The sequence below is a fragment of the Malania oleifera genome, chromosome 9 (assembly GCF_029873635.1).
Source record: "Malania oleifera isolate guangnan ecotype guangnan chromosome 9, ASM2987363v1, whole genome shotgun sequence".
Taxonomy (NCBI): Eukaryota; Viridiplantae; Streptophyta; class Magnoliopsida; order Santalales; family Ximeniaceae; genus Malania; species Malania oleifera.
Window position 1 is genome coordinate 38,839,008 of NC_080425.1, and position 27,319 is coordinate 38,866,326.

General features: G+C 34.5%; 1 protein-coding gene across 1 annotated transcript; it reads right to left on the reverse strand.

Annotated features, from left to right (window-relative positions):
* Window positions 1–1,529: 1,529 nt before the first annotated feature.
* On the reverse strand, window positions 1,530–21,359 carry LOC131164002 (serine hydroxymethyltransferase 7-like). Its single transcript, XM_058120881.1, has 4 exons — window positions 20,036–21,359; window positions 16,732–17,137; window positions 2,536–2,637; window positions 1,530–2,427 (listed from the first exon to the last, which is right to left on the reverse strand). Exons 1-4 carry the CDS (start codon window positions 21,044–21,046, stop codon window positions 2,204–2,206), a joined length of 1,743 nt encoding a protein of 580 aa, XP_057976864.1. The 5' UTR covers window positions 21,047–21,359; the 3' UTR covers window positions 1,530–2,203.
* Between the last annotated feature and the right edge of the window lie 5,960 nt (window positions 21,360–27,319).

A 27,319-nucleotide genomic window follows, 5' to 3' on the forward strand; every position in this document is an offset into this window, starting at 1 on the left:
TTGTCCGTTTTCAAGTATTTTTTAAAAATTGAAAACAAGATTTACGGCTTTGAATTATTTTGACAACTCATTGTCACAATACTCTAATATGCATAACTAACTTTAAAGGATTAAATAACTCTTTTTATACATACTTTCTAATTAAAATTAAATAAAATGGCCACTTAAATTAATATGTAAGTAAAATAAAAATATCCAAAGGATTTTTTTGTCTATTTTTACTATTTTTCAATTATAATGTATAATATGGTTTTCTAGCACTAAAAATTAAGCTTTTAAATATAATTCACTAAAATAATTATAATAATGTCTACTTCTATTTTAATTATTTTTTATTTTCTGTATTTTAATTATTTTAATCATATATTTAAATGTCATTTAATTTCAAAATGAACTTTATTCAACCAAAGTTTAATATATTTTATTTTTATTATTTTAATCATAGTTTTAAATGCCATTTAATTTAACAAAATGATCCATTGTTCAATTGATTTTAATGTATTTTAATTTCAAGAATATTAACTAGTTTCATGGCTTTTGTTTCAGATGTTTAGTTTTCATTTTTAATTTTTATTTTCATAATTTTTTATAATAATATCAAATGGCCAATAGCCCCTAAAGTTAAGCTTGTTGGTCACAATATCAATTTCTAAATATATATAATATAATGACAATAGAAGTATTATTGCAAAATTTAAAAAAAAAAAATGCGAAGTTTTTTAGTCATGTCTTAAGTTTTCTAAATATAACACTCCACCTCCTAAATTTTTAAAAAACTATTCCAAAATATATAGTTTAAATTTATTAACAAAATGAACCTACAATTAATCAACTATTAAGTATGTGAAAAAATGAATTTACTTTTAATATAATGATAATTTTACCTTTTTTCTTCAATTTTGAAAAGATAACTTAAGAAAATAACATTAATTTAATAAATTAAGTTTAAAAATTGTTCAATTAAGTTGAATTTATTTTACCAATTAATATATGCAGACAACATAATTAAACTATCATTTTTAAAAAATTAAATATTTTTAAAAAAAGATAATAATTAGGAAAAGTACTTAGATAATCATATTGTTCCAAATTATTTGTTGTATACAATTTTCATGCAAATTAAATAATTAAATATACCTTTAAAAATAAAATATAGTTCAAAAATCATTCCAGGATTGGTTGCTTTCTGGCCCTAATTAAATCTCATATATAATAAAATAACAACTTGAATAAAATCAGCAAATTGACTTGATCAAAAATCAACCAATTAACATAAATTTAAATTTCCTCATCCATTTAACATTCATATTTTACAAACAGAAAAAGTGTTGATCGATTTTACATCTTTTTTTTTTTTAAAAAAAAATTGATTCATAACACAGAATCAGTTGCCACTTCTAAATTTTCCCGAAACATATTACATTTCGTTTCCCATATTTATTGCATTCTACTCCATTGAATAGATATTTTGCAACCAAACCTAGCAAAAACACAAATAAAACCCAAACCTCAGTGGCACACTACCAGGCTTTCTGAATATATCTAAATTTGGCGGCGATACTCAATAAGAAAAGTTAATAAATTACAAATAATCTTCACTGTAACTCATTGTGGAATAACAGTGCACCAAGGTGTCCATTACCATGCCAATGCCATCATTAACGTCGCTTTTTTTTTTTGTTTTTTTCCTTCTCTGTTTTGTTGGCCTGGCCAAATACAATTATCAGAGTATAAAAAATTATGGCCAAAATTTCTGGGCTGCGATCCTCAACGTATATCTCCTCCCCTTATTATGAAAGCAATCCTCAAATATATCAAGTTAAATTGAAACAATATTTCGAAGCCTTCCATAAATAGTGGAAGACCTACCGTGGTAGTTTACCTGCACACTCCAGTACCCTTCTTACACGGTCATCTTACATCCCCGGATCAAAGGACTGCTGCCACTGCCAATTTGATGAGACATCAAAACAGGCCAAACCCAACAGAGTCTCCTCACTACTCCCATAAATTATGGCAAACTACCATGAATGTATTTACAGAAGTTTGGCAACTGCAGAAACCATTATGCTGCAAATGAAGAGGCCAAACTTAAAAGAGGATGGAAAAAGAATGCCCATTTGGGAATTGTTACCATGAGCAGCACAAGGCAGCCCTAGAAGACAGATGGCATTCCTTCCTCGATTGCACCTCCAAAACATATTCAAATGTCAAATGCAGGCATTGAAAACTGAGTCGCAAAATTTTCGACTCGGGTACGGAGCTCAACAATATCCTTGTTGTTATGAAGACCCTTCAGAAAACCCTTCAGTACCATCCCATGCTCTCTCTGTACCCTGCTTGCAATCTGTGCGGCTCTGAGAAGAAAATCAGCAATTATCTCAAAATCGGACTCCAAACAACCTCTTGATGTCATAGCAGGTGTACCTACAAATACACACATGAACGCCTATTAACAATAGCACAAAATCTCTCTAAAGAAAGAAAGATGTTTTCTTGACTCGCAAAATCGATATGTGATGAGGTTTCACTTACCAATCCTTACACCTCCAGGAATGATGGTTCCATTATCACCAAATATAGCAATTTTATTAAGTGTAATGTGACACACCTCACAGACCTTCTCATAATTCTTACCTAGAAACACAATAAATAAATAAGATGAAAAGAAATAAGTAAAATAAGAAAATGGGGAAGGAATAGGCATGCTCCACATAAAAGCTACAAGATATAAACAATTCAAACGTACATGGAATCACATATGCAGCATCAGCATGCGTGTGTGTGCGTGTTGATTAAAAAAGAGCATACATAAGACAAAGAAAGAGAAGGCAGAACAAAGAGGATAAGGAATCTTCAAACCAAAAGGATAAAGTAAAAGACAACCAACTCAACAGAAGCTTCCAATAGTGCTTAAAATCCTCAAAATAATTTTGCAGTACCAGTACCCATCATGATAAAATGTGTGCATAGGTGCACGCACGAGCATGCATTGAACCAACCCTACCTAGTGTAACTTAAGGCTTGATGATTATGATGATGGTGATGGTGATCAGGCATCAGGACGTGTCTCCATCTTTTCAACGGCAAAGCCAGCAATTTATATTTGGGGGGCTTCGGTATAAATATAATTTCCTTAAGGGGTTTATAAATCTTTGGGAAAGCCCACATATTTGCAAAGAGAACATTTTAAAACATGAAAATATTTTACACAATGTAGCTCCACAGCATCATTTTAATGAAAACTACAATGAAAAATAAAGTGATGCTGAAAATTCGGAGGCTTCATTAGAAAGTATAACGTATCATTTTCTTTGTTCCTTAGTAAAAGATCCTATACACAACATAGTATCTCTACAACCCATTCCATACATCATAAAAAAGAAAGTGCCTCATTTCAAAACATAACTTATATGAAAGGAGATGGCGGCTTTCCTGAGCAAGTCCTATTTGCTCAATAAAATAATGCCATTCAGATTGCAGGACAGAAGCGATTGCAACAAATCTGTGATGGATTTAGTCATTCCTATTTGCAGAAATATAATGCCAATGATGCAGGACATGAAGCTGAAAATTGGATCAATTGATTTGACCCCATTCAGAAGCTGAATTCAAAAAATATGGTCAGGCCAAAACGTCTCTGGTTTAAATTAATTAAAAAGTGATATTATGTGGGGATTTGTTTGCCAGTATGTTTGTCTCGGGGGTTTGAAATTTTCTTAATTTTATTTTTGCAATATATTATTATGCAGCAACACCGTAAATTGGATTGGTTATTTTAATTGAAATGGCTGTTTCCCACCAAAATCTCCCACTCTCCCTTACATTCAACCTCCATCCCCTCCTCTCCTCATCTTGGTGGCAATAACACAGCAGCCATCACCAGCCTTTCACTTTTCTAATACTGTATCCTTTAATTTTCTCAGCTATAATTTCATGCAAATAAAGCACACACAGAACCATGTCCAGCATCTAAATTAGGATTATGTCCAACATCTAAATTCTAGAGGGTTGCCAAGCTTAATACTGTGCATTAAATACATGTACACCCCTGCCCACAGCATACATAACACAATATCGACACCCAATATGCGTGTTTGCATTAGTGGAAACTTAAAACATAACACATCCTTGGTATAAGAACACAACCACTCCCATATCATATACAAATCATAAGCTACAAATAATTTACCAGTTGGTGAAACCTCAACATATTGAACAAAAAACTCAAATCAAATAATTTGCACAATATCAATGATTTGATTAGAAGAGGAAAGCTACCCCACAAACATGTCAACCATGGAAATTCAAAGTTCAAACATCACCTATCTGAAGATTGTCGACACTAACATGAAAAGATTTTAATCTCAACATCCATTCAAAGCAACCAAACCATGGATTTAGATATTTGTGATTTCCATATAGTCCTGGACTCCTGGTCATTGGTTTTTCCTATAAAGCAGCAAATATAAAAAAATAAAATATTGATACTTGTTACAAGATAAGATGCAAAGAACCTATAACTTCCTCTGAAATTAATTCAAGTGAAAACTTCAAAAGTAGTATCGTATCATGGCTTGGAAAAATAGTAGCGGTCGATGTAACAGTAACTGTTGCTGCATAATGACTGCATACATTGCAGATGTTGCATAACAGGTAACAGTTACCTTGTCCATGAATTCATTTTTCAGATTAACAAACTCATCAAAAACATATATAATCATATATTTTGATCCTCAAATCCTACACACAAATGCTTTCTAAATGATTTTTAGTAAAATTTAATTACACATAGCAATGGTATTGAATGATATCCTGCTTTCTTTAGTCACTACTGAAGGAAAGGGAGGGGGAGAGGGAGGATTTGCTACTTTTAACAACTTTTGGTGGCTATAAATGGAATTTAAATAAGAAATCATAAATATAGTAATACATAAAAACATAGAATGTTCAAATTTCAAACAAGCACAAAATGCATTCTGCATAGTTATAGAATGTCTTTTTGATTCCAAATTAATTGGAAGAAAAATTATTTTAAAAATTGAAGCAACTTAAAATAAAAATATCCATTCTTTTGGCAAGGAAAATGGATTTATTTTGGGCTAGTTATCAAAGAAATATAAACCAAATAGAGTAGATCACTAATTTAAAATGGCAAACTTAAAATTGAGCTTCTATGCTTTAGTATAGGAAAAATGGTGAGAAAAAAAATGCAATGACATGGCTTAAAATTCAATTATGGGAATCCACAGCCAATTTGACAGCCTAGCAGCCTGTAATAGTGCACATAGTCGAAAAAAGCTCTTACCGTACCACAATGGACCATAGCAACAAACACGGTTATAAACCAAGAGGCCTCCAAATAGCAATGTAACAGTCTCGGAGGCTACCAAGAACCCTATACAGCCACTTCACACTGAATTTTAAAACTATAATTTTTAAACAATATAGGTCTCAATTTTAAACCATCATACTTGAGCTGTAACTTTTAAGTTTTGAACTTCGTCAAATTCATTCCATTACCATAAAAGGACAAAGTTTGCTCTCCGAATAATATTGCAACTACCTATTGCGGCATAAATTTTTTTGTTAGAAAAAAGAAACATAAACTAAGTTTATATTTTAGAGCCCAAAAATCTAAAGCATCCAAGACACACCTATGTCTGTAGTGCTTAGCAAACAAACAGATAAGTAGTTTCTCTTCATCTATCATTATAATAATGAGTTGCAGCGATGATCTTCGAAAAAGCAATCATAATCCTACTGAATTTTGATTAAAAAGCTACAGGCGGGATTTCGGTCTTCTCTCAGCACATGTTAACTATCCTCAGGCGTTACCTATACCAGTTCTTGATTCATTTCAAGTCAATCTTGGATTGTTCACAGTTTTCTTGATTGTTTCTGAAGAATTTGATCTACTTCATTGTAATTCAATCTTGAATTGTTTCCCTTGTCATGGAAGAAATTTTTGGGCAATCGCTTGAAGAAAGGGATATGAGCCTATGAGGTAATTGATCTTGAATATAATTGGAAACCAGTAAGTTGCAACAGGTGTTTTTTGTTTGGTCACAATGGGAACCAAAACAAAGGAAAGGAACTCTGAATTAAAGAAAAAAGTGGCATCTGACATTCCTTTATCAATAACTACGCTGCTTTTGACAGATGAGAATGTGAAAAAGGTGAAAGTGATGATGATATGAGCATGGAGAATGATGATAATGGTCATGAACTGGTACTGGAGAGCCTTCCAAAAAGTGAAAATTCATGCAAAGGTGCTTCATCTTCTGGAAAATTTTGCAATATTACTATCAAATCCACAAGATTAAATGCTGGTCTTTTAAGAAAACCCCATACTGGTAGCAAGAATAACAACAAAGTTTCAGGTGTTGCAAATATTCTTGTTTCTGCAGCTTCTAAAGCTGTAATTCCTGACACTGCTGTTAAGATGCAAGGTAGCAGTTCAAACATCTACATACCTCTGGGGTGAAAAATCCTCAAAATCCTTGTGCAAAAAATAAAGATAGTATCTCTATTGATATAAATACTTGCCAAATATTCGCTGGGGCATCCCATACGAGCGACACGTTACACTTATACCACCCGGGTGTAGCAAAAAAATGGGCAAAGATGGGCCAGGTCGTTCCCTCAAAGCAACGCGCCGTGTCGGCACCCAGGTATGGTGTCAAATATATGAGGGTTCCCGCATCATTCTAGACGTGAGCGGGTAAAGAAATTAGTTTAGAAGACTAGGATTAGACTAGCAACATGGAATATAGGGACACTTAAAAGCATGGAAATTGTGGACACAATGATGAAAAATTATTTTAATCTGCCTTGAAGAAACTAAATGGGTGGGGGGGAAGCTAGAGAAATTAATAAATCAAGATTTAAACTTTGGTACACTAGAAAACGAAAATATAAGAATGGGTAATAATTATTGTAGAGAAAAATTTAAAAGATAGCTTTGTAGATGTCAAAAGAGTATGGGGTAGATTTATAAAAATTAAGATGGACTTAAGCCAAGAGATAATAAATATCATTAGTACTTATGTTTCTCAAGTAGGCTTCACAGAAAACCTTAAAGAGACAATTTTAGGAAGATACGGATAGTATTATACAAGAACTACAAGGGATTGAGAAACTATTCATAGGAACAGAGCTAAATGGATACATTGGAAGGGATAATAAAGGTTATGAGAGAATACATAGAGGATATGGATATGGAGACAAAAATGAGTCTGGGAAGATAATCATGGACTTTGCTACGCCATATGATTTTATACAATGAATACTTGCTTTAAGAAAAGAGAAGAACACTTAATAACCTTCAAAAGTGGACAAAATAAAAGTCAAAGATTTTTTCTTAACTAGGAGGGCAAATCGTTTATCGTGCAAAGATTGTAACGTTATCCCAGATGAAAGCTTAACCACATTGTAAAGTTTAAGTACTAGATATATGCATTAAAAAAAATGGAACAGAAATAATAAAATAAATCATAAAAGAACTAGGTGGTGGAACCTAAAAAGAGAAAATATAATTAAATTTAAAGATAAAATGATCAAAGATGGTGGCTATAGAGGACGGTGTAGACATAAACACTCTTTGGAGCAGGATAGCTAGCTCTATTAAAAAAATAACAAAAGAGATTTTAGGTGAATCGAGATGAAGATTCTCGAATAGCAAATAAAGTTGGCAATGGGTTCAAGATGTCCAAAACTTGTTAAAGCAAAAAAAAATTGGTATAAAAATGGCAAAAATATAGAAACATGGATAATTTGAAAAGTATAAAGAGGCAAGAAAAAATGCAAAAAAGGTTATTAGTAAAGCTAAACATAGATCATTTAAAAATTTGTATGCTACATTGGATACAAAAGGAGAGAGATATATGTAAAATTGTTCGAGCGAGAGAAATAAATAGTTTAGACTCAGGTAATGTAAAATGTATAAAAACTAAGGATGATATTGTCTAGGTTAAGGAAGAAGACAAAAGAAAGATAGCGAAGTTATTTTAGTAAGCAATTTAATAAAAATCAAGTAAAAGGCTTAAACTTAGAATTGATAAATAAGGAAAATACTAAAAATATAAGATTTATTCACAAGATTAGAGTTAACAAAGTTAAGATTGCACTAAAAAAGATGAAAAAATGGAGAAACTATAGGACTGAATAACATCCCAATTGAAGTTTGGAAATGCTTAGGTAATAACAAAATTATAATGTTAACTAATTTATTTAACATAATCATAAAAACTAAAAAAAGGTCAAACAAATAGAGGAAAAACACTTTAATATTTATATACAAAAACAAAGGAGATATTCAAAATTATAGTAACTATCATGGAATTTAACTTATAAGTCATACAATTAAACTATGGGAAAGGATAGTTGAAAAGAGATTAAAGCTAGAAACAAAGTTTCGGAAAATCAATTTGATTTTATGCTTGGGCAATCTACTACAGAAGCAATATATCTTTTAAGAAGATTAATGGAAAAATTTAGGAAAAAGAAGAGGGACCCACATATAATATTTATTGACTTAGAGAAATCGTATGATAGGGTACCTAAGGAAGTTCTATGGTGGGTTTTAGGGAAATAAAAGGTGTTATGTAAGTGTTAAGTCTATCGGTGGAGAGACTAGAGAATTTCCAATCAAAATAGATGTACATCAAGGATCCGCTTTGAGCCCTTATCTTTTTGTTTTAGTGACGGATCAACTGACTAGGAGTATCCAAAATGAGGTTCCATGGTGTATGTTGTTTTAAGATGATACTGCCTTGATTGATGAAACTAGGGGTGGAGTAGAGTCCAAGTTAAAATTATAGAGAGAAGTTTTAGAATCTAGAAGCTTTAGGATAAGCATAAATAATATAGAATATATGAAATGTAATTTTGGTAATAGTAGGAGGAATATTGGGAACAAAATTAAACTTGATAATGAAGAAATCAATAGCACTAGTAGATTTTGATACCTTGGATCTATTAAGCAAGCTGAGGGAGAAATTGAAGAGGATGTAATGCATAAAGTTAAAGTAGGTTGAATAAAATGGAGAAGTACTTCAAGTGTGTTTTGTAAACGTAGAATATCCTTAAAATTAAAAAGTGAGTTTTATAGGACAGCTGTAAGACCAGCTATGTTATATGGATTAAAATGTTGGGCAACTTAAGAAACAACATATCCAAAAAATAAAAATTTTCAAGATGAGAATGTGTATATCGATGAGTGGTATAACATTAAAAGATAAATTAAGAAATAAACATATTTGCAATAAGTTAGGCGTAGCTCCTGTAGAAGATAAGATAAGGGAGGGATGACTCAATTGATTTGAAAACTTGCAGTGTAGGCCACATAGTGTGCAAGTGAGGAAGAGTGACTTAGTTACTTTGAGGGGCAGTAGAAAGGGTAGGGGTTAACCTAAAATAACTTGGAATAAAATAGTAAGGATTTAATAGCCCTGAATTTGTTGAAAGAAATTGTTAATGATCACATAAATTGGCAGAAAAGAATTCATGTAGCCGACCCCACCTAGTGAGACTTAAGGCTAGGTTTCTTCGTGTTGTTTGTTGTATCTCTGTTGATGGGGGGGAAAATCAGTCTAAGACTGCAGACAGTGAAAAAAAAAATCTATTAATACCACATGAATTCTCTAATCCTATGTTTGGGAGAGGCCTTGAATTTGGATTTGGGAGGATTTGGACAATATTCAATATAAAATTGTATTGAATTTTGTCCAAATCCAAGGCCAAAATCCATACTCCCAAATGCAGCTTGAATATTGGATGCTGAAATATAGGAGGGCTGAATGACCCTCTGACACACAAGGAAGTCAAAGGATTAATAAAAGACAAGGCACTCAGTATGTATGGTTTATGTAAAACAAATATAAAGCCCCAAGACAGAAAACTTCTATAGAGAGCAGTTGGCTTACTTTTGTCTATCAATCGGTAAGTGTAAGATAAAATGTGATGATATATGTTGGATTACTTTTGTTTATGCTTTGAGTTGTGTTCCAGACAGAACACTTCTATGGAAAGATCTGGTTGGTTTTGTCAATGAGATTTGAGGACTTCCCTTTTTGGATGGTTCTTGGTGACTTCAATACTGTTAAAAATATTTCTGAAAATAATGGACCTATTTCAAATATTGGTTTGAATGGCTCAAGACGATTTAAAGCAGTTCCTAATTCACACAGGATTGGATGATGTCCTTTTGATGGACCAATCCTCACTTGGTCAAACAAAAGGAAGGACAGTAATATTTTTTGAAAATTGGATAGAGTTGTCACATCTCCAAGTATGAACCAGTCCTTTCCCAACCTTATGGTTGACTTTAGCTCACCTGGTGTTTCAGATCATTGTCCTCTTATTATAAGGTTTGTAACCAAAGCAGCAGCAGCAGAGGTAAAAATTTCCCATTTAAGTTTCTTAATTGTTGGACAATCACCATGCTTTCTCGGACTCTATCAGGAATAACTGGAATTCCTTATATCCTTTGAAAGCTCCCCCATGTTTGTATTTTGTCAGAAGCTGAAAGCTACTAAAAGAAAGCTCTGAGAATTTCATTAAGTTCATATTTCTAAGATTGATGAAAGGATCAGTGTTGCAAAATCTGAACTGGACCAAAATGCATATTGATGTGATGTACAGCTCAAACAGCCATAATGTTTCAATGGTGAGTCAAGCATCCAGGAAGTACGACAATCTTGTGATGGCTGAGGAACCTATTCTTAAGCAAAGATCCAGAATCAGCTGGCCAAATCTGGGTGATCAGAACAATAAATCTTTCTCTGAAGCTGTTAATGCCAGATCAACTTATTCACAAATCAAATTCTTGACTGGTGAAAATGGGGAGAAAGTAAGTTCTTTTGAAGGCATCAAAGAGAATTTCCTGACCACCTACTCTGGGGTGCACAGTTCTAGTAATTAAATTGCAATGTTCATTTTTTTGAGAGTATCTTGGATTTGAAATGGTCTGAAGACCGTGTGTCTATGCTGGGCAATCTGACTCAAAAGGAGGAATTAAGAGAGCTGTATTCTCATTTTCAGATGACAAAGCTCCTGGACCAGGCTTAACTGGAATGTTTTTATCGATCTTGTTGGAGCATTATTGGAAAAGACTCAAGTTTCAACAGATGCAGTTTGTTCCCTCTTCAATGATTCTAAGCTTCTAAAGCAGATTAATGCAACTTGTTAACTTTGGTGCCTAAGCCTAAAGTCAAGAAACCCACAAATCCCAGTGAATTCAGACCATTTTCATGCAACAATCTTCTCTATAAATTCATTGCAAAGATCTCGCCCACTAGACTTCAAATATGACTGCTTTGCTTTATCAATAATAACCAAGCTTCTTTCATAAAAAGGAGATCTATTCAGGATAACATTCTTCTCAAGAACTTTTACATAACTATCACTTCAACTTAGGCTCTCCCAAAATTGGCTCTAAATGTAGATCTCAGGAAAGCTTTTGATTCAATAAATTGGAATTTTATCATCATGGTTTTACAGGCAATTGGTACTCCCAATAATCTTGTGGACTGGATTAGAGAATGTATCTCAATACCCAATTTTTCTCTTTGTAATAATGGCTCTACTAAAGGCTTTTTCAAGGGTAAGAAAGGAAACAGACAAAGAGACCCTATATCACCTTATTTGTTTGTTATGGCAATGGAGGTGCTAACAAGGATCCTTCAAAGAACTGCTTCCAAGGAAGGTCTCAGCTATCACAGTAAATGCCAAAGGATAAAGCTTACAAGCCTCTGCTTCGCAGATGATCAAATTATTTCCTCTTAGGACAACACTAAGCAAAAAGTATTAAGAATTCCCTTCTCCTTTTTCATGCTCTTTTCAGGGCTACAAACCAATCCCTCTAAATCTGAGCGTTTTACTTAGCTGTTAAAAACACATAAGAGGGGGAGATTCTTCAAATTTTGGGGATTCAAGAAGGTAAACTGCCTGTTAAATACTTAGGCCTTTGTTCGGTAACTAAAAGGGTGAATAAGATGGGCTGCATTATACTTCTCTAGAAAATTTCAGCAAGACTAAACAGCTGGACCTGTAAGTTCCTGTCATATGCAGGAAGATTGAAACTCAAGTCTGTCTTGCTAAGGATTCAGGCATACTGGGGCTCTTTTTTTCTGCCTTCCTAAATCTGTGGTCAAAGAGCTAAACGAGAGGCTAAAGCCTTTCCTTTGGCAAGGAAATGATTGGAAAACTACCAGCTGCAAGGTAAAATGAGCAAATATCTGTAAGCTATTCTGAAGGAGTGTTAAATTTATTTGAAACTTCAGAATGAAGTTGCTTGATTCTTTCCATGCTCATTTGGTTAAGACGGAAGGGTTTGGAGTTTAGATCCCTCTAGGGAATTGTCTTGTAAATCCTTTTTCTCCTACTTGACTTGTGACCCTGATGCAGATCCTTTTGGTTTGTGTTCTTTGATCTAGAAAGCTAAGGATCCCCCCAAAAATAAAAGCTATCATTCAGACTGCAGTTCTTGAAAGAACTAATACTAATGATTTGCTTCAGAAGAGAAGACCTAATAAGGCCCTCTCTCTGGATGTTTGTGCCCTTTGTTTGAGGAGTGGTGAGACCATCTGTTTCTTTACTACCCTTTTACTAGGTTTGTCTAAGAATAAATTTTTTGGTATTTTTGGTGAAGACTGGGTTTGTCCCTCCACCTTGAAGGCCTTTTTGTATTATCACATTTCGGGGTTTTGGTAAAGGGAAAGACATGATAATGTAAAGACCCGGAAATTTAAAAGGATTAAAATAATTTAGAAAAAAAAAAATATAAATAAAATAACAGATAAATAAATAAAAGCAATGGTGTGGGAAAAGAAAAAAAAATTTTAAATTAAAGAAATTAAATTAAATTAAGATAAATTAAATAATTAAATAATTAGTTATTAAATTAAATATTTTTACATTGGATTTAAAATAATAATAATAATAATTAAAATGATATCTATAAGTAAGTTATTATAATATATATATATGATAAGTATAAGTTAAAATAATATATATATATATATATATATAAGATAAGTATAAGATAAATATATATATGTAAAGTGAAAGAAGAAGGAAGAAGAAGAAAGAAGAAGGAAGAAGAAAGAAGAAGATGTCAGGCACCCCCCTGCAAACTTTCCTGCGTTCAGTACGCGCAGCCACTCCTCCGTCTCTGCTTTTCTCCTTCTCTCAATTACTCGGCAAGTTTGCGACGGATCAAGAAACGGAAGGTGCCGTTAGAATCCTAGTTCCGCTGCCAACATTTCTACTAAAGCAAATTTGTCGTGGGAACAACTTAGGCACTGCTCTTGGGAAAAAGTAATTTTTCCCCAATTTCTCAATTTCTGGTTAAATTTACTGTTAAATCGACGAACGGACACCACCACAGGGTCCTAGTCGTCGTCGTCGTCATTCTGACATAGGTAATTATTCAATTGGGGTTTTCTAGACCCTACTCCAAAGCGAGAGTGGAAGTTGAGAAATTTGACAATTTGGCTAAATTTAAGGATATTATTATTTATTTAGGAATTATGGCCCTAGGAAGTATTAAATTAATATTTTATTCATGAATAATTTATTGGAACCAAGAATTTAATTTCAGGATCCAGGTGAGCGCCACAGGTATTTTTTAGAGTCCCTGTTGGCGTAGTTCAAGAAACCACGTAAAGAAAAAAATATATATTAAATCAGAATTTTTATGAATTTAATGAAAAAATAAATTGTGTTATATGTACGTATATATGTTTCAATATGGGTAAAATGTCAACTGTTTAAATTATATTTTTTTCGAACTTAGGGCTGTTTATTAGATATGTATATGCAAAAATGAATTGATGAAAGTGAGAAATATTTTTAGGATAATTAAGTAAGAAATGAAAAGTATTTTCAGTATATAAACATTAAATATTGGTTGGCTTATTTTACAGGCAGTGTATGAATTTTACTATTAAATTGTGTGGCATGAGAATCTGTGCAAATATATGTTAAATGTACGAGATGTAGATTAAGTAAAACAATGAAAATAAAATATGACATGGACAATGTTGCCTGTGTGTGTTAATGCAACCATGTAAACAACTGAAAAATGCTGGGTAAACAGCTGAAATATGCTGGGTAAAACAGGTAAAAGTGGCTGGGTAAATGTGAAACAGCTAAAAGTGGCTGGGTAAATGTGTCACAGCTGAAAGTGGCTGAGTAAATGTGTCACAGCTGAAAGTGGTTGGGTAAATGTATGACAGCTGAAAAATGCTAGATAAAACAGCTAAAAGATGTTGGGTATGAAATGAAATGAAATGAAAAGGGAAATAAATGAAATGGAAATGAAATGTGAAATGTGAACAATGTAAAATGGGAAAAAGTCACTTAAAATGAAATACAATGCAATGTTAAGCCATGAATATAAACAGAAGTGTATGATTAAATAATGATAAAAAAGAATAATGTATTATGATACTAGAAGTATGTATGTACGTAGAACATGTTACGATTGGGCGAGGCGTACCTTTCGTTTGAGGGCTTGCTAAGTAAGGCGAGTGCACTAGTAGCTACAGATGTGACAGTAGCCGCATAACGTACTAGGGCAGAGGGAACCTACTTGTATGGGCGGGTAGATTTCCCTATCCTTAGGGCCTTTCCCAGTAAACTTTTGTATGAACTGTGTGAGTACGAGATTAATTTATCACTTGAGAGCTTACTGAGTAAGGTGAGTGCCCTAGTACGCTTTAATTGCGACCTTAAAGTTACCTAAGTATCAGAGCAGAGGGGTGCTACTTGTATGGGCGAGTAATCACCCCTATCCTCAGGTAATCTCGTGGGTTAAACATTTGCATGTGTTTGATTAGGATCAGAAAATGACTTTCAGTATTATGTTAATGATTTGCAAATATTATAAAATGATATGTATAATCTCATGATGGTCACACGCTGAGTTTAATATATTGTTTCTTCCCTTACTAAGATGTGTCTCACCCGAATATGAATTCATCTTTTTCAGGATTTCTCAGGATCGAGCTTTGAGAGTTCGAAATTTTATAACATTTTTTGGAAGATATAAGAAAAAATAGTATATTTTTCTGTTAACTTTGATATGTATATTTTATGTTTTATAATTTATGTTTTAAGTTTTATAAGATATGGATGGTTGTGAAACATACTGGTATTAGTGGATAATATTTTGGAGACATGTATATATTTGAATACTGGTGGATGATTAATTTATTATGGTTGGTAGTTAGAATTAGTAAACTCTGGTACTATGTTATATGGAGATTATGGTTATATTTCCGTTGCGTATATTATGGAAGAGAGATTTTATCAGGTATAACGCGTCGGACCCGGGTTTAAGGTTTCGGGGCGTTACAATAGACTTGTGGCAATGCGCTGTTACAGCTATTATTTGGTGTGTCTGTTTGGAGAGGAACGCTAGAATTTTCTAAGGGTTAGCTACTGCTAATAACTTGCTTTGGAGTAGAGTGGCATATTTTAAGTCGCTGTGTGCATCAGCTCACGGGTTTTTTCATCATGTTTCTTTGGAAGATCTGCAACAGGACTAGTTGGCTCTGCTTCATTGAGTTGGCTTTCAGCTTATTATGAATTTTCATTGTAATTTGTTGTTATTGATGTAAAGGGAGGATTTATTATTCTCCCTGTTTTTTGTCATCTTTTCTTTTCTCCTCATTTTTTCTGATTACATCCTTTTATCTTCTAATAAATTCTTTGTTTATCAAAAATAAAAATAAATACAATTCCAGGTTTTTCCAATGTTTGGGTCAACCGAACTCAACCCAGCTCCCCCAACCAGAAAAAAGCAGGGGAATAATAAACAACAATAACAATAAACCAAGCCTCAAGTCTCACTAGGTGGGGTCAGCTACATGAATATTTTTCCACCAATTTACTCGATCATGATCAATTTCCTCCAACAAATTCAGGGGAATAATAAACGAAAAGGGGAAAATCGTTCAAGAAAAATAGCTGTCTCATAAACATAAGTAGTTTTCTGCACTTGGACTATTTTTCTGCTGAATTCCAAACAGATAACTTCAACAGTTCTGCCCATACAACATAAAACTGGTTTTTTGGTCCCCCACCCCACAAAAAAAATAAATAAATAAATAAATAACAGAACCTAACTTAATGTAAGTTTCTTTTGATGAAAAAGTCAAATCCACATCATTAGATTCTATAGGTTTCAAAAACATAAAAATACAGTGTGAACCATGAAGTACAATAACAGAACCTAAACAAATGTAAGCTTCCTTCGATGAAAAAGTCAAAACCACACACATTAGATTCTATAGGTTTCAAAATTATAAAAAATACACAATGAACAATGAAGTTCAGCTAGATTGTTACAATAAATTAAATGAAATTTCAAGTTCCTAGAACAATGACTAAGACAATGTTTCCTGAAGTATCATTCATCGATAGTTTAAATTCCTTTTAAGTCACACGTTGCAATTGCGAAACACGAAAGAGAATAATTCAACTTGTTAACTGAAAAAATCATATATCAAGAGTCCAAATAGCAGAAACATCAACCTCTGTCAAACAATGTTTTTAATCAAGAGAGACTAGCTCAAGCGAAGAACAAAATCAAAACCCATTTTAGTTCAAAAATTATAAGCCATGCAGGGTAAAAAAAAAGGAAGGTATCTAAGTCATTCTGCAAACAAAAATAAAAATAAAAGAGAAGCAAATATAAAAATGAACATGAACATAAAATAATACCTGTCAATCCCAATGTTCTCAAATCCCAGAGCAGCAAATGGTTGTCTGTGCCTCCAGTTACCAGTCTGCATTTTCTTCTCAATAGGGCAGTCGCTAAAGCCTGAGCATTTTTTTTTACTTGTTGCATATATGCTTTGTACTCCGGAGTCGCTACTTGCTTTAAGGCTATAGCAAGTGCAGCAATATGGTTATTGTGAGGCCCACCTTGTAAGGATGGAAAAACAGCAAAGTTTATCTTGTCCTCAAAATCATATTGGTCACTATCATCACCTTGACCTGGAACCATGCCTCTCTTCCTCAACTTTTTACCCTTTCTGTAAAAAATTATTCCTCCTCTGGGACCTCGAAGACTTTTGTGAGTTGTTGAAGTAACAATATCACAATATTCAAATGGATTTACACATTCCTGTTAAATAATAAACCATCATATCAAAAAATTTGTGGTTAAATCAAATCTGAAAGTTTTAAATGAGTAAGTTCGGTCAACTAAAGTTATCTTTCACACTGTTTGGTTTGAAGGAAAGATGAAGAAGGAGAGCATGACTGGAAAATCGATTTCCCCACATCCAATATGGTAGCAAATTAGGAAAGAGAACTGATGAAATGGGCATTCCTCTCCTCTCAAAATCAATCCCTCCAATAGTAGTAGGAAATGGATGGAAAAAACCTACTCAATATGAGTGACGAGCATTTTTTTTCCCTTCCATTTTCTTTTGCTTAAGCAACAAAAAGGAAAGGTAAGCACATTCTTTCTTTCCCTTTTATATCCTCTACACCTTTTTTCCTTTCCAGCCCTTTTCTATTCTCCCAAACACTATTAATTCTCCATTGTTGAAACTAACCTTTACATGAAATGAGAAAAGATATTAAAGCTTAAAACCATGGGAAAGATTAATTTATTCAATACAACCTAGCCGTTAACAGCCAAATTAAGTTTGCATAGTTACCCTGCACCAAAGAAACAGTATAAATTGGAGCAAAAAAAAAACAAACAAACAAAAACAGAAACAAAACAAAAAATATATATATAAAACTGTGACCAAGAGGACACCATATCTTATTGTCGTGCACAATAAATATTTTCTCAAGAAAGAAGATAAACATGAAGTAAATATAAAAAAAAAAATTTTAAAATCATTTTCCAAATTTTCTTCTTACATATAAAATTCACACTTTCTTAATGTAGCAATGAGGAACAAATGTTTTCTCTTGCCCTGTTGTAAGTTATAATATCATAAATACATAAAATTTGGAAAATAATGTATCTTAGTGAGAGCGTTGAGCTCTGGATCCCAAAACAAATGGTAAGATTAAAGAGGTGGTTTTGAAAAAAGCTTCAATTGATTTGATAATGCTAAGAAAATCCAAATTACAGGAGGTAGATGGTTCGATGACTAGGAGTGTTTCAGAATCTAGGAGTGTTTCAGAATCTAGGTTTAGGCATTGGCATGGCTGGTGGTTTATCTAGGGATACTATTGTTGTCTAGGATACTAGGTTTGTTACAAAGGTTGATTAGGTGAGTTCTGTCTGTTTGTGGTCCTAACTGTCCCAGGCTTAGGAGTTTATTTTGGGAGTTGTCTGGACAGTATGGTTTATGTTCCCTTGATTGGTGCGTAGAAGGTGATTTCAATGCATTAGGTTTCCTTATGAGAAATTGGGTGGCTCTAAGGTCATCAACAGCATGAGAGGTTTTGATAGTTTCATTAGATATTGTGAATTCTATATTATTTAGTTATACGTGTAGTTCACATGGTTTGCAGCTGGCCAGTGTATACACACTCTAGTTGACAAATTCTTGTTTGCCAATTCTTCCCCCCGACTTCCTTAAGAGGTGCTTCCAATGAGAAGCTTCTGATCATTGTCCTATAATTTTTCAGTCCAATCCTGTTAGATGGGAGCCCACACCTTTGAGGTTCAAAAATATGTCACTATCTCCTTTCGGTTTAGCAGAGTTGTTGAAGTACTGTTTTTTTAAAACAAAAAAAAAAGGGTTTTGGGAGGCCTGGGGGGGTTGCAAGATTATTTTAAGGTGAATTGTGATAGTTCATTGCTTCATTGGGTGACCAGGGGTTTGTGGAGGAACATCTTTATTTTATTTTTTATTTCTTTTTTTATAGTAAAAATGGTAAGTAGGGGAAGAGCTTTATTAATGAATCAGAGTTCAAGAATCACGGGGATTGTGGAGGGAGATTTTTACAGGACTCTTTATTCGGAGGAGGATGTTGATAGACCAGTAGATTGGTGTCCAATTAATGATGTTATTTCTTTGATGCAAGAAAGTTTGAGAACAAACATGGGATCGGGCAGAATGAGCAGATGCTAGAGGTAGTACCAATTCTCACCATGCAAATCCCTAAAAATTTGTCTCAACTCTCGTCTTTTTACCTGCATGAGGTATAAAATTGGGCATGGTGAGAGGGTTCAATTCTGTGACGATCATTGGGTTGGGGATGCTCCTTCTATTCATGTTTTTCACCATTTTTATCATCTTTCTGTTCTTCATGATTCTCCTATTGCTAAATTTTCCCTTGACCATAAGATTGGAATTCTTGGAATTTTCATTTTCCTAAAAATATGAGTCAAATTGAGACTGATTATCTTGTTAGATTGTTGAATCTTGTTAGAATCTTTCTGTTCTCCTTGATTCCTTGCTCTTTTTTCTTTCTTTTTTTTTTTTTTCATTTTTGTGGAGAGTGATGGAAGGTGGTAGTTTTTAGACTCTTTAAATTACTTTTCTTGTTAGTCTGTCTTTGTCCAAATGAGGAGAGAACTTCTCATTTATTCTTTCAATGTCCTTTCTCACAGGGACTCAGAATTAGAATAATTCACTAGTTTCTGGTGAGCACTGTGTTTGCCCTTCCTCTTTGTAGGGCATACAATCTCTCACTTATAGGGGCTTTTGTATATTGGAGAGAGAAGCAAAGTGCAAGAGTGCTGTGGTTGCAGTGCTTTGGTGCATCTGATTAGAGCATAATGCAAAACTCTCCGCATTCTGCAACTCCAACTAAACAAATGTGGTATAAAATAGTATTTTAGACTTATCTTGGGTGTTTCATCAACAGCTTTCTTGAAGAGTTTCATTGTCTAATGAGCAGAGGGACTGGCATTCTGTGCTCGACAAGTTGTTGTATACTTTTTATTTTTTCAGGTGCTTTCTTAACAAGAACCCAAAAAATAAATAAATAAATAAATAAATAAGATGCCATAACAACTAAAATCAAAAAAATAGAATTCTTCAAGCAGCCAAGAGTATAGAATAAAGATTCTTCAATCTTAAACAAAATACAACTATCAAAATCGTACCTTGGCCGCAATAAGACCACTAATTTGAGCCATATCACACATTAACACAGCTCCACACTTATCAGCAATCAGTCTAAACCTCGCATAATCCCACTCACGAGGGTACGAGCTCCCACCACAGATAAGTATCTTGGGACGAAAATCAATTGCCCTCTCCTCAAGTTTATCATAATCGATATACCCAGTTTGTGGATTCACTTTATATGGTAAGCTCTCAAAAAATATAGAAGCCCCGGACACTTTTCTCCCGTTTGGCGTATAATACCCATGACTAGTGTTTCCTCCAGATGGAGTATCCAAACCCATGATTCGATCTCCGGGGAGGAGAAGCCCCGTGTAAACAGCAAAATTTGCCGATGTACATGAATAAGGCTGAACATTCACACCCCAGCAATCCGGATCAAGATTAAAAGCAGCCAAAGCACGCTCGCAACAGAGCATTTCAATCTCATCGATGTGCTGATTGCCACAGTAGTAACGGGCACCAGGCATTCCTTCCGAGTACTTGTTCGTCAAATGGCTTCCGAGTGCTTCCATCACAGCCCGACACACAAAATTTTCTGATGCAATCAGCTCAATTCCCGTGAATTGCCTTCGCTTTTCCTTCTCCATAATCCCGAACACATCCGGGTCAGCAATGTGGAGCGGCTGACTTCCCCAAGCCCTCACTGCAACCCTACGTGACTCGAGACTCAGAGAAGATGACGATTCAGTATCCCTTTTCCGCTTCAAGCACATGGAATGGCCCAAAATTCTGAACTCCTCCATATCTGATCTGTCATCTTCGCTACACACTTTCTCCTCGCTTGCGTTCTCGATTTTGTGGTCCTGATCGTTTGCCTGCTGCTCCAGCAGCTGCAGGGGAATGGAGGGCATCGGGTGCGCTGGATCGCGGAAGCTCGAATCTATCTGAAACGAAATGGAATCGTCGGCAATTTGGGTTCTCGGAGGCGGGGAGGAGTGGGACAGAAACCCTAGAGAGAAATTGGACTGCGAGCGAGTCAAATCCATGGACGAGGACGAGAAAACACTTCTACCACTCTGACGAAAGCTTTTTCAGGGTTTAGTAGAACAACAATAAGAGCAGCAGAAACTGCGACAAGAGAGTTTATTGAAGGTGCAGTAGCAGTGGCGGAATAGTGATCGGAAGGAGTTTGAATAGGAAGCTGCTGCTGAAGCTTCCATAGAAGCTGAAATTTTCAGCAAAAAATTCTCAGAGCAGAAAACCTAACCCTAATCGTAACCCGAGACTTACACCGAGAGACGAGAGCGAGAAGGACAGGGAGCGTAGCTTTGACGGTGTGGGGGAGATTCCAAGACAATGAACCTGGACGCGTTTATGGGGTGATTTATGGGGTGACTGGGTTCACCAGTCACCGGTCTTGACGACAAAGTTTTCACTCCATCTGGTGGTGCCCCACAGGGCGCCAATCACAAATGTTTCATCGCGGCGCTACCGTAGGACACGTTGGCCGGACTCATCACGTGCTATTAATTAATTCGGAGTTTTTTTCTAATTTAATTTTATTTTAATTTAAAATATTTAAGAAAAGCTCAAAAAAATTTCCGCAATTAATAAGTTTATAAAAACGCTAGATGGTCCATTTTTTTTTAAGATAAAAAACAGTTTCATCATCCAACATCTTTTATTAAAAAAATATTACACTAAGTAGTGTTTTTAATTAAAAAATATTATTTAGACTAGCGCTTTTTGCATGACTCATGCACACACCACCCAACCTTCAATAATTGAAATATTTTTATTATATTAGGGATTTTTGAAAATTATAATTGTTTAATTTTAACTTTTAAATTTTTTTATCACTTTCAATAGCAATGAGTGTCTAAAGTTTGTATAATAAAATTTTAAAAATGAGTCATTTATGAACTCGTTATCTAGAACTCTTTTGTTATGTTTAGTTTAAAGAAAAAAACGAAATAGTAAAAAAATGAAATAAAAATTTAAATGAAAAGTATAACAGAATAAAGTGATAAATTTGATCTCATTGTTCTTAATTCCATTATATTCCTACGCACTGAAGGTGCAATTTTAGCTTATAGTAGATAAGGATAATAAAGATTGTCATGAACTAAAAGGGGCAATAGAAGGGTATGGGTAGACTTAAAATAATTTAAGAGGAGATAGTGAGTAAGAATTTAATATCCCTGAATCTGTCAAAAGAAATGGTTTATGATCGCATAAATTAGTGAAATAGGATTCATATAGCCGACCCCATATAGTGGGACTTAAGGTTTTGTTTTGTTGTTGTTGTTGTTTTAAACTACCAAAATATGGAGGGAAATAATCATAGAGAAGAGTCCACCAAAATTTATTTAAAAAAAAACTCAAACTACATACACAAAAGGAAAAATGTAAAAACCTAACAATCTTAAATCAACAAAAATAACTAGTTGTTGCAGTGGTAGAAAAAGATTCATGTAATCGATCCAGCCTACTAGGATTTAAGGTTTGGTTGTTTTTTATTATTATTGTTGGTGGTGGTGGTGGTGGTGGTGGTGGTGGTGTTTTAGACAAAAAGCGGAGCTTCCAAACTAGTTACTTATAAATAATCTTCAAAAATGAATATTTAATATTGGTTATAATTTTTTTGTCATTTTAATCAAGAGTAAGGCAACAAAGAGTTAGCAAGAATTAGCTATTTCGAAGTGATCAATTAGTTATGATAGGAATGGGTTAATAAATGATCTTTTGACTCGATTGTCTTGTGTTCTTTCTATTTAGTTTCCTTCTATTTTTGGATTTTTTCAAGCAAGGACTTAGTGTCCTCCTAATTGTACTTCTTTTTTCTCTCTTTCTTAGTAAATTCCTTTTTTTATATAAAAAATTTCATTTTATATAATGAATGACAAAAAAAAGGGAATGCAATGGAAGCACAAGGAGTCATTCAACTAAAATCTCTATTGGTGAAAAACTCAACTCAGTATGCATAGGTGTATGGCTTAGTGGATAGTACCCAAAAAAAAAAAGTGCAAGTGAATAAAAGGAATGACTTTGCATTATTAGCTAGAAACAACTTTCACGGGCAAACTGTAGACCTTATGGGTCATACCCTATTTTGATTATGACAAATATTTTGATATTTAATATCTATCAAGTTTGTGTGCAAGATAATACTAGCAAGATCATATTGATGACATGCAACAACTTGAAGAAGAATGAAGATTCTAGCATATTTAATTGTTGTATTTTCATATTCAGGCCTGTAATATTTAAATTCAAAAAAGTCTGTAATAATTTGCATATCATGCATGTAAGACTATAAACTCAAGACCTTAGGGATCACCCTTTGGTCGACCGACGCCAGATTTTCTAACCTAAGTAAAAAGACCTTAAAAAAGATCCTACGTCCTTGCACTAACACTTAGAAAAGTCCTCAAAATCACATATACTATCAGGGGAAACTTTTAATTTAAATTTGGACTGAAATGCACATTTTTAGTGTTCAGTCGACCGGACCCTAACGCACATAGACCTTCGGTCGACTGAACCTCCCTAGGGTCAAAGGTTTGAACCTTCGATTGACCGACTACAAAATGAGCTGCAATGCGCTAGTCGACTGAACGCACCTGTGGGAAGCCCCAACTCCTTGGTCGACCAAACTTGAAGAAGAAAAATGGCCCGGTCGACCAAATGTTCAACGTTAGTCAACCGAACTTGGCCTGGTCGACCGAACCTCGGAGGTTTTAAAATTGCCTCAAGACCAATCGACCGAAGTCACAATTCAAAAATGTCTCGGTCGACCGAACCTAGCAATTGGGTCGACTGAACCTTAAGTACAGTCAACTGAACCTTTCGAGTTGGTCCAAATTTTATCATTGTTAAATTGGGTTAATTTTTGCTAAACACAATTAATCTTTTTCCAAAATTCCAAGCGTGTCTCTAATGGCTATAATTTACCCCTTGCTTATATATACGTCCTCATTTGTTCAATTAAGGGGTGATTAGCACTTTTGATTAAACAAAAATTCTCTAATTTTTTCCTAGACCATTCCTCAAGCTTAAAGCCTATATACTCTCATACTACTTCCCTTTTGCTAATCCAAGCCTTGTGAGAGTACCTAGAGAAATTATACTTCATTCCACTGTGCTTAAAACTCTCATTATATTATTTGTTGATTAATTTTGATATTGAGAGTTAAACATAAGTTTTCCCACTGATTTAATCTAATAAATCTTATGTGGGGAAAACTTAGTGCTTGTGGGTCTTTGCATTGATATTGTAAGATACCTTAGCCCATATTTTTCTATGTACAAAAATATTTTACAAGTTTGATTTCAAACAACTCTTGTGTTTACTATATTGAGAAAATATTGTTGAATTTGTTTGAACATTATTGCTTGCATCTTTGAAACACTAATCTGACATTGAGATTTGGTATACTTGGTTTTCAAAGAATAGCTTGTTTGAACACTCTTGTGCATATTTGAGATTATATATTATACTGAGTGTTGCTTGCACATATACACCCTTGAGCTTATAGTTCCTACATTATTGGTGTGCATTGATTATATTATGCGTAGTGGTACATATCTACTTGTGTAAGAAGCATTTTCATGTATGTAAATTATTCATATATTTTGTATTCCAGTCATGGGTCTAAAGGGGGAGACTAGCCTTATTGAATAGTCTTGAATTGGTTTAGACCTGGTTAGGAAAGATAGGTGCTCCATCCTAATAAGATGCGGTTATAGGTTGAGGTCAGACCCGTGAATTAACTTGGTTGCAACCAGTGCCGCTCCACCCGTTAAGTGAGTAATAGTGGTAATCCTTGGGCTTGCAAGCTGAGGCGGGAACGCACGCAATATTGGCTGAACCTCGATAATATATCATGTGTCTATTTTACATTATCGCAATTTATTTACCACACGTGTATGTTATATTGTGAATGCTACGCATGATTTAATTTCCGCACGTTATATTTATCTGGGCATTTGGAATTGTATAGACAAACCCTAGGTTGTGGGTATATTGTTGTTATTTGGTTTAACTGAGGAAGAAATTTTAAATACCCAATTTACCTCCCCTCTTGGGAATACACCATTTATAACACAAACAGTGACAGTATTTTCACAACTTTCATACACAGTTGTATACAATCACACTACATCGAACTTGTGTAAAAAATTCGGTTGTCTCCTCTTAAAATCGAGTATACCCATCCATGCTTGCACCTGTTCAAAGAAAACCATTTTCATCGACAATCAATCATAGTGTTTTCACAACTTTGATACTTAGTTGTATACATTCATACTACATCGAACTTATGTAAAAAAAATTCAGCAGTGGAAGGAACATCAAATGGACGTAATTGCTCGACTCATCGCAAAAAATTGTCACACATTTCAAGCACAAAATGCGGGCTTATGTGAAGAAAATGACTGTCTGATTATCCGCATCCACTAGTAAATGACTAAACTAATCCTACATATATCTTATCTGGATAAGGGAACCAAGTGTCGTAGTGTCAAGATGGCACAACTCCTAACAACCGGTGGCATATACGACGCAGTGCTACTTGTCCTTGGTCGTCTGCCTCATCGTCTACTGGTCCGCAAGTATGATCAATGGCAGGCCTTCCATCAATGGGCAGTCCAAACAAAATGGCGACATCATGTAATGTGATCATCACCTCACCACGCGGTAGGTGGAAGATATGTGTCTCTGGCTTCCAGCGCTCCACGAAGGCCATCACCAAATGCCAATCTAGTGGGACATGGCTGATTCGGTAGATACCGTAGAATCCAACAATCCGAATCAAAGAAATGATGCGATCAACCACATCAAAGAAGTCCTCTAAAAACTGAATCCACCTTTGGCACTATAAGGGCTCGGTATAACCTTCAGTCCAAGCTCGGTGAACCGGTGTTGATCAAACAATGTAAGAACTGAATGATCACTTGGCCCTAGATCGATTCTGCAAAAAGGAAAAGTTGAATATAGTTACTAACTAAATGAAATAATAGAATGTAATAACATATTCTATATAATTAGGTTTGTCTATATGAACTTCTCGACTATCTTATACTGAGTTTCCCGATTTTAATTCGTCCATGGACGACATGATCACTTAATGCGATGAGTCAGATCCATCCCCTAGTAACGTCCTCCTCGGACACCTTGTGCGGTTATGTCCTTGTTCATAGCATATGTTGCACATGTTCTTCTTCCTACCTTCCCTTACGTCAATCTCATTACGTAGATGTGAACTCTTAGGACAACCTTTGTGCCAAGCTAACGCAGGATTTGCGTATATTTTTGGGAATGAGTGTAACACCCCGAACTCTTAAACTCGGGTCCGATGCGTTATACCTGATAATATCTTAATAAATCATAATCCATAACATATGCAACGGAAAACATAATCGTAATCTCCATAAACATAGTTCTACAATACCAACATTCCATAATACCAGAGTTTGCTATAGCCTATCTAGAAATCCATAAAATTTATCCATCACTTGCATTTTCCATAGATACATACATCTCCAACACATTTCAGTATATTCACAACCATTTCTCTCACAACATCCTTAAAATATAACGGCATAAAACATAAAACATAAATATTTACATCCCCAAAATAGTATCAACATATACCCTATTTTTAATATTCCTCAAAACTAAGTACCCTCGAGCTCCCTAAGACCGACCTTGAGGATGTCCTAAAAAAGAAACATTCATATTCGGGTGAGACCCAACTCAGTAAGGGAAGAAGTATACATATTAAAACAACATGTGGCTAACATGAGGTAAATATATATCATTTTAATTACATTTGCAAATCATCACATAACATTGAAATCATTTTTTGAACCTAATCAAACATATGCAGAGATTTAGCCCGCAAGATTGCCCGAGGATAGGGGTGATTATCCGCCCATACAAGTAGCACCTCTCTGCTCTGATACTTAGGTAACCCTAAGGTCACAACTAAAGCATACCAGGGCACTCACCTTACTCAGTAAGCCCTCAAGTGTTAACTTGATCTCATACTCACGCTTTCAACAATAGTTTACCGGCAAAGGCCCTAAGGATAGGGAAATCTACCCGCCCATACAAGTAGGTTCCTTCCGCCTTAACACGTTATGCAGCTACTGCCACATCTGAAACTACTAGTGCACTCGCCTTTCTCAGCAAGCCCTCAGGCGAAGAGTTTGCCTCGCCCAATCGTAACATGTTCTACATACATAAATACTTCTAATATCATAATACTTTATTCCTTTCAGTCATTATTCATTCATACACATATGTTCATGTTCAT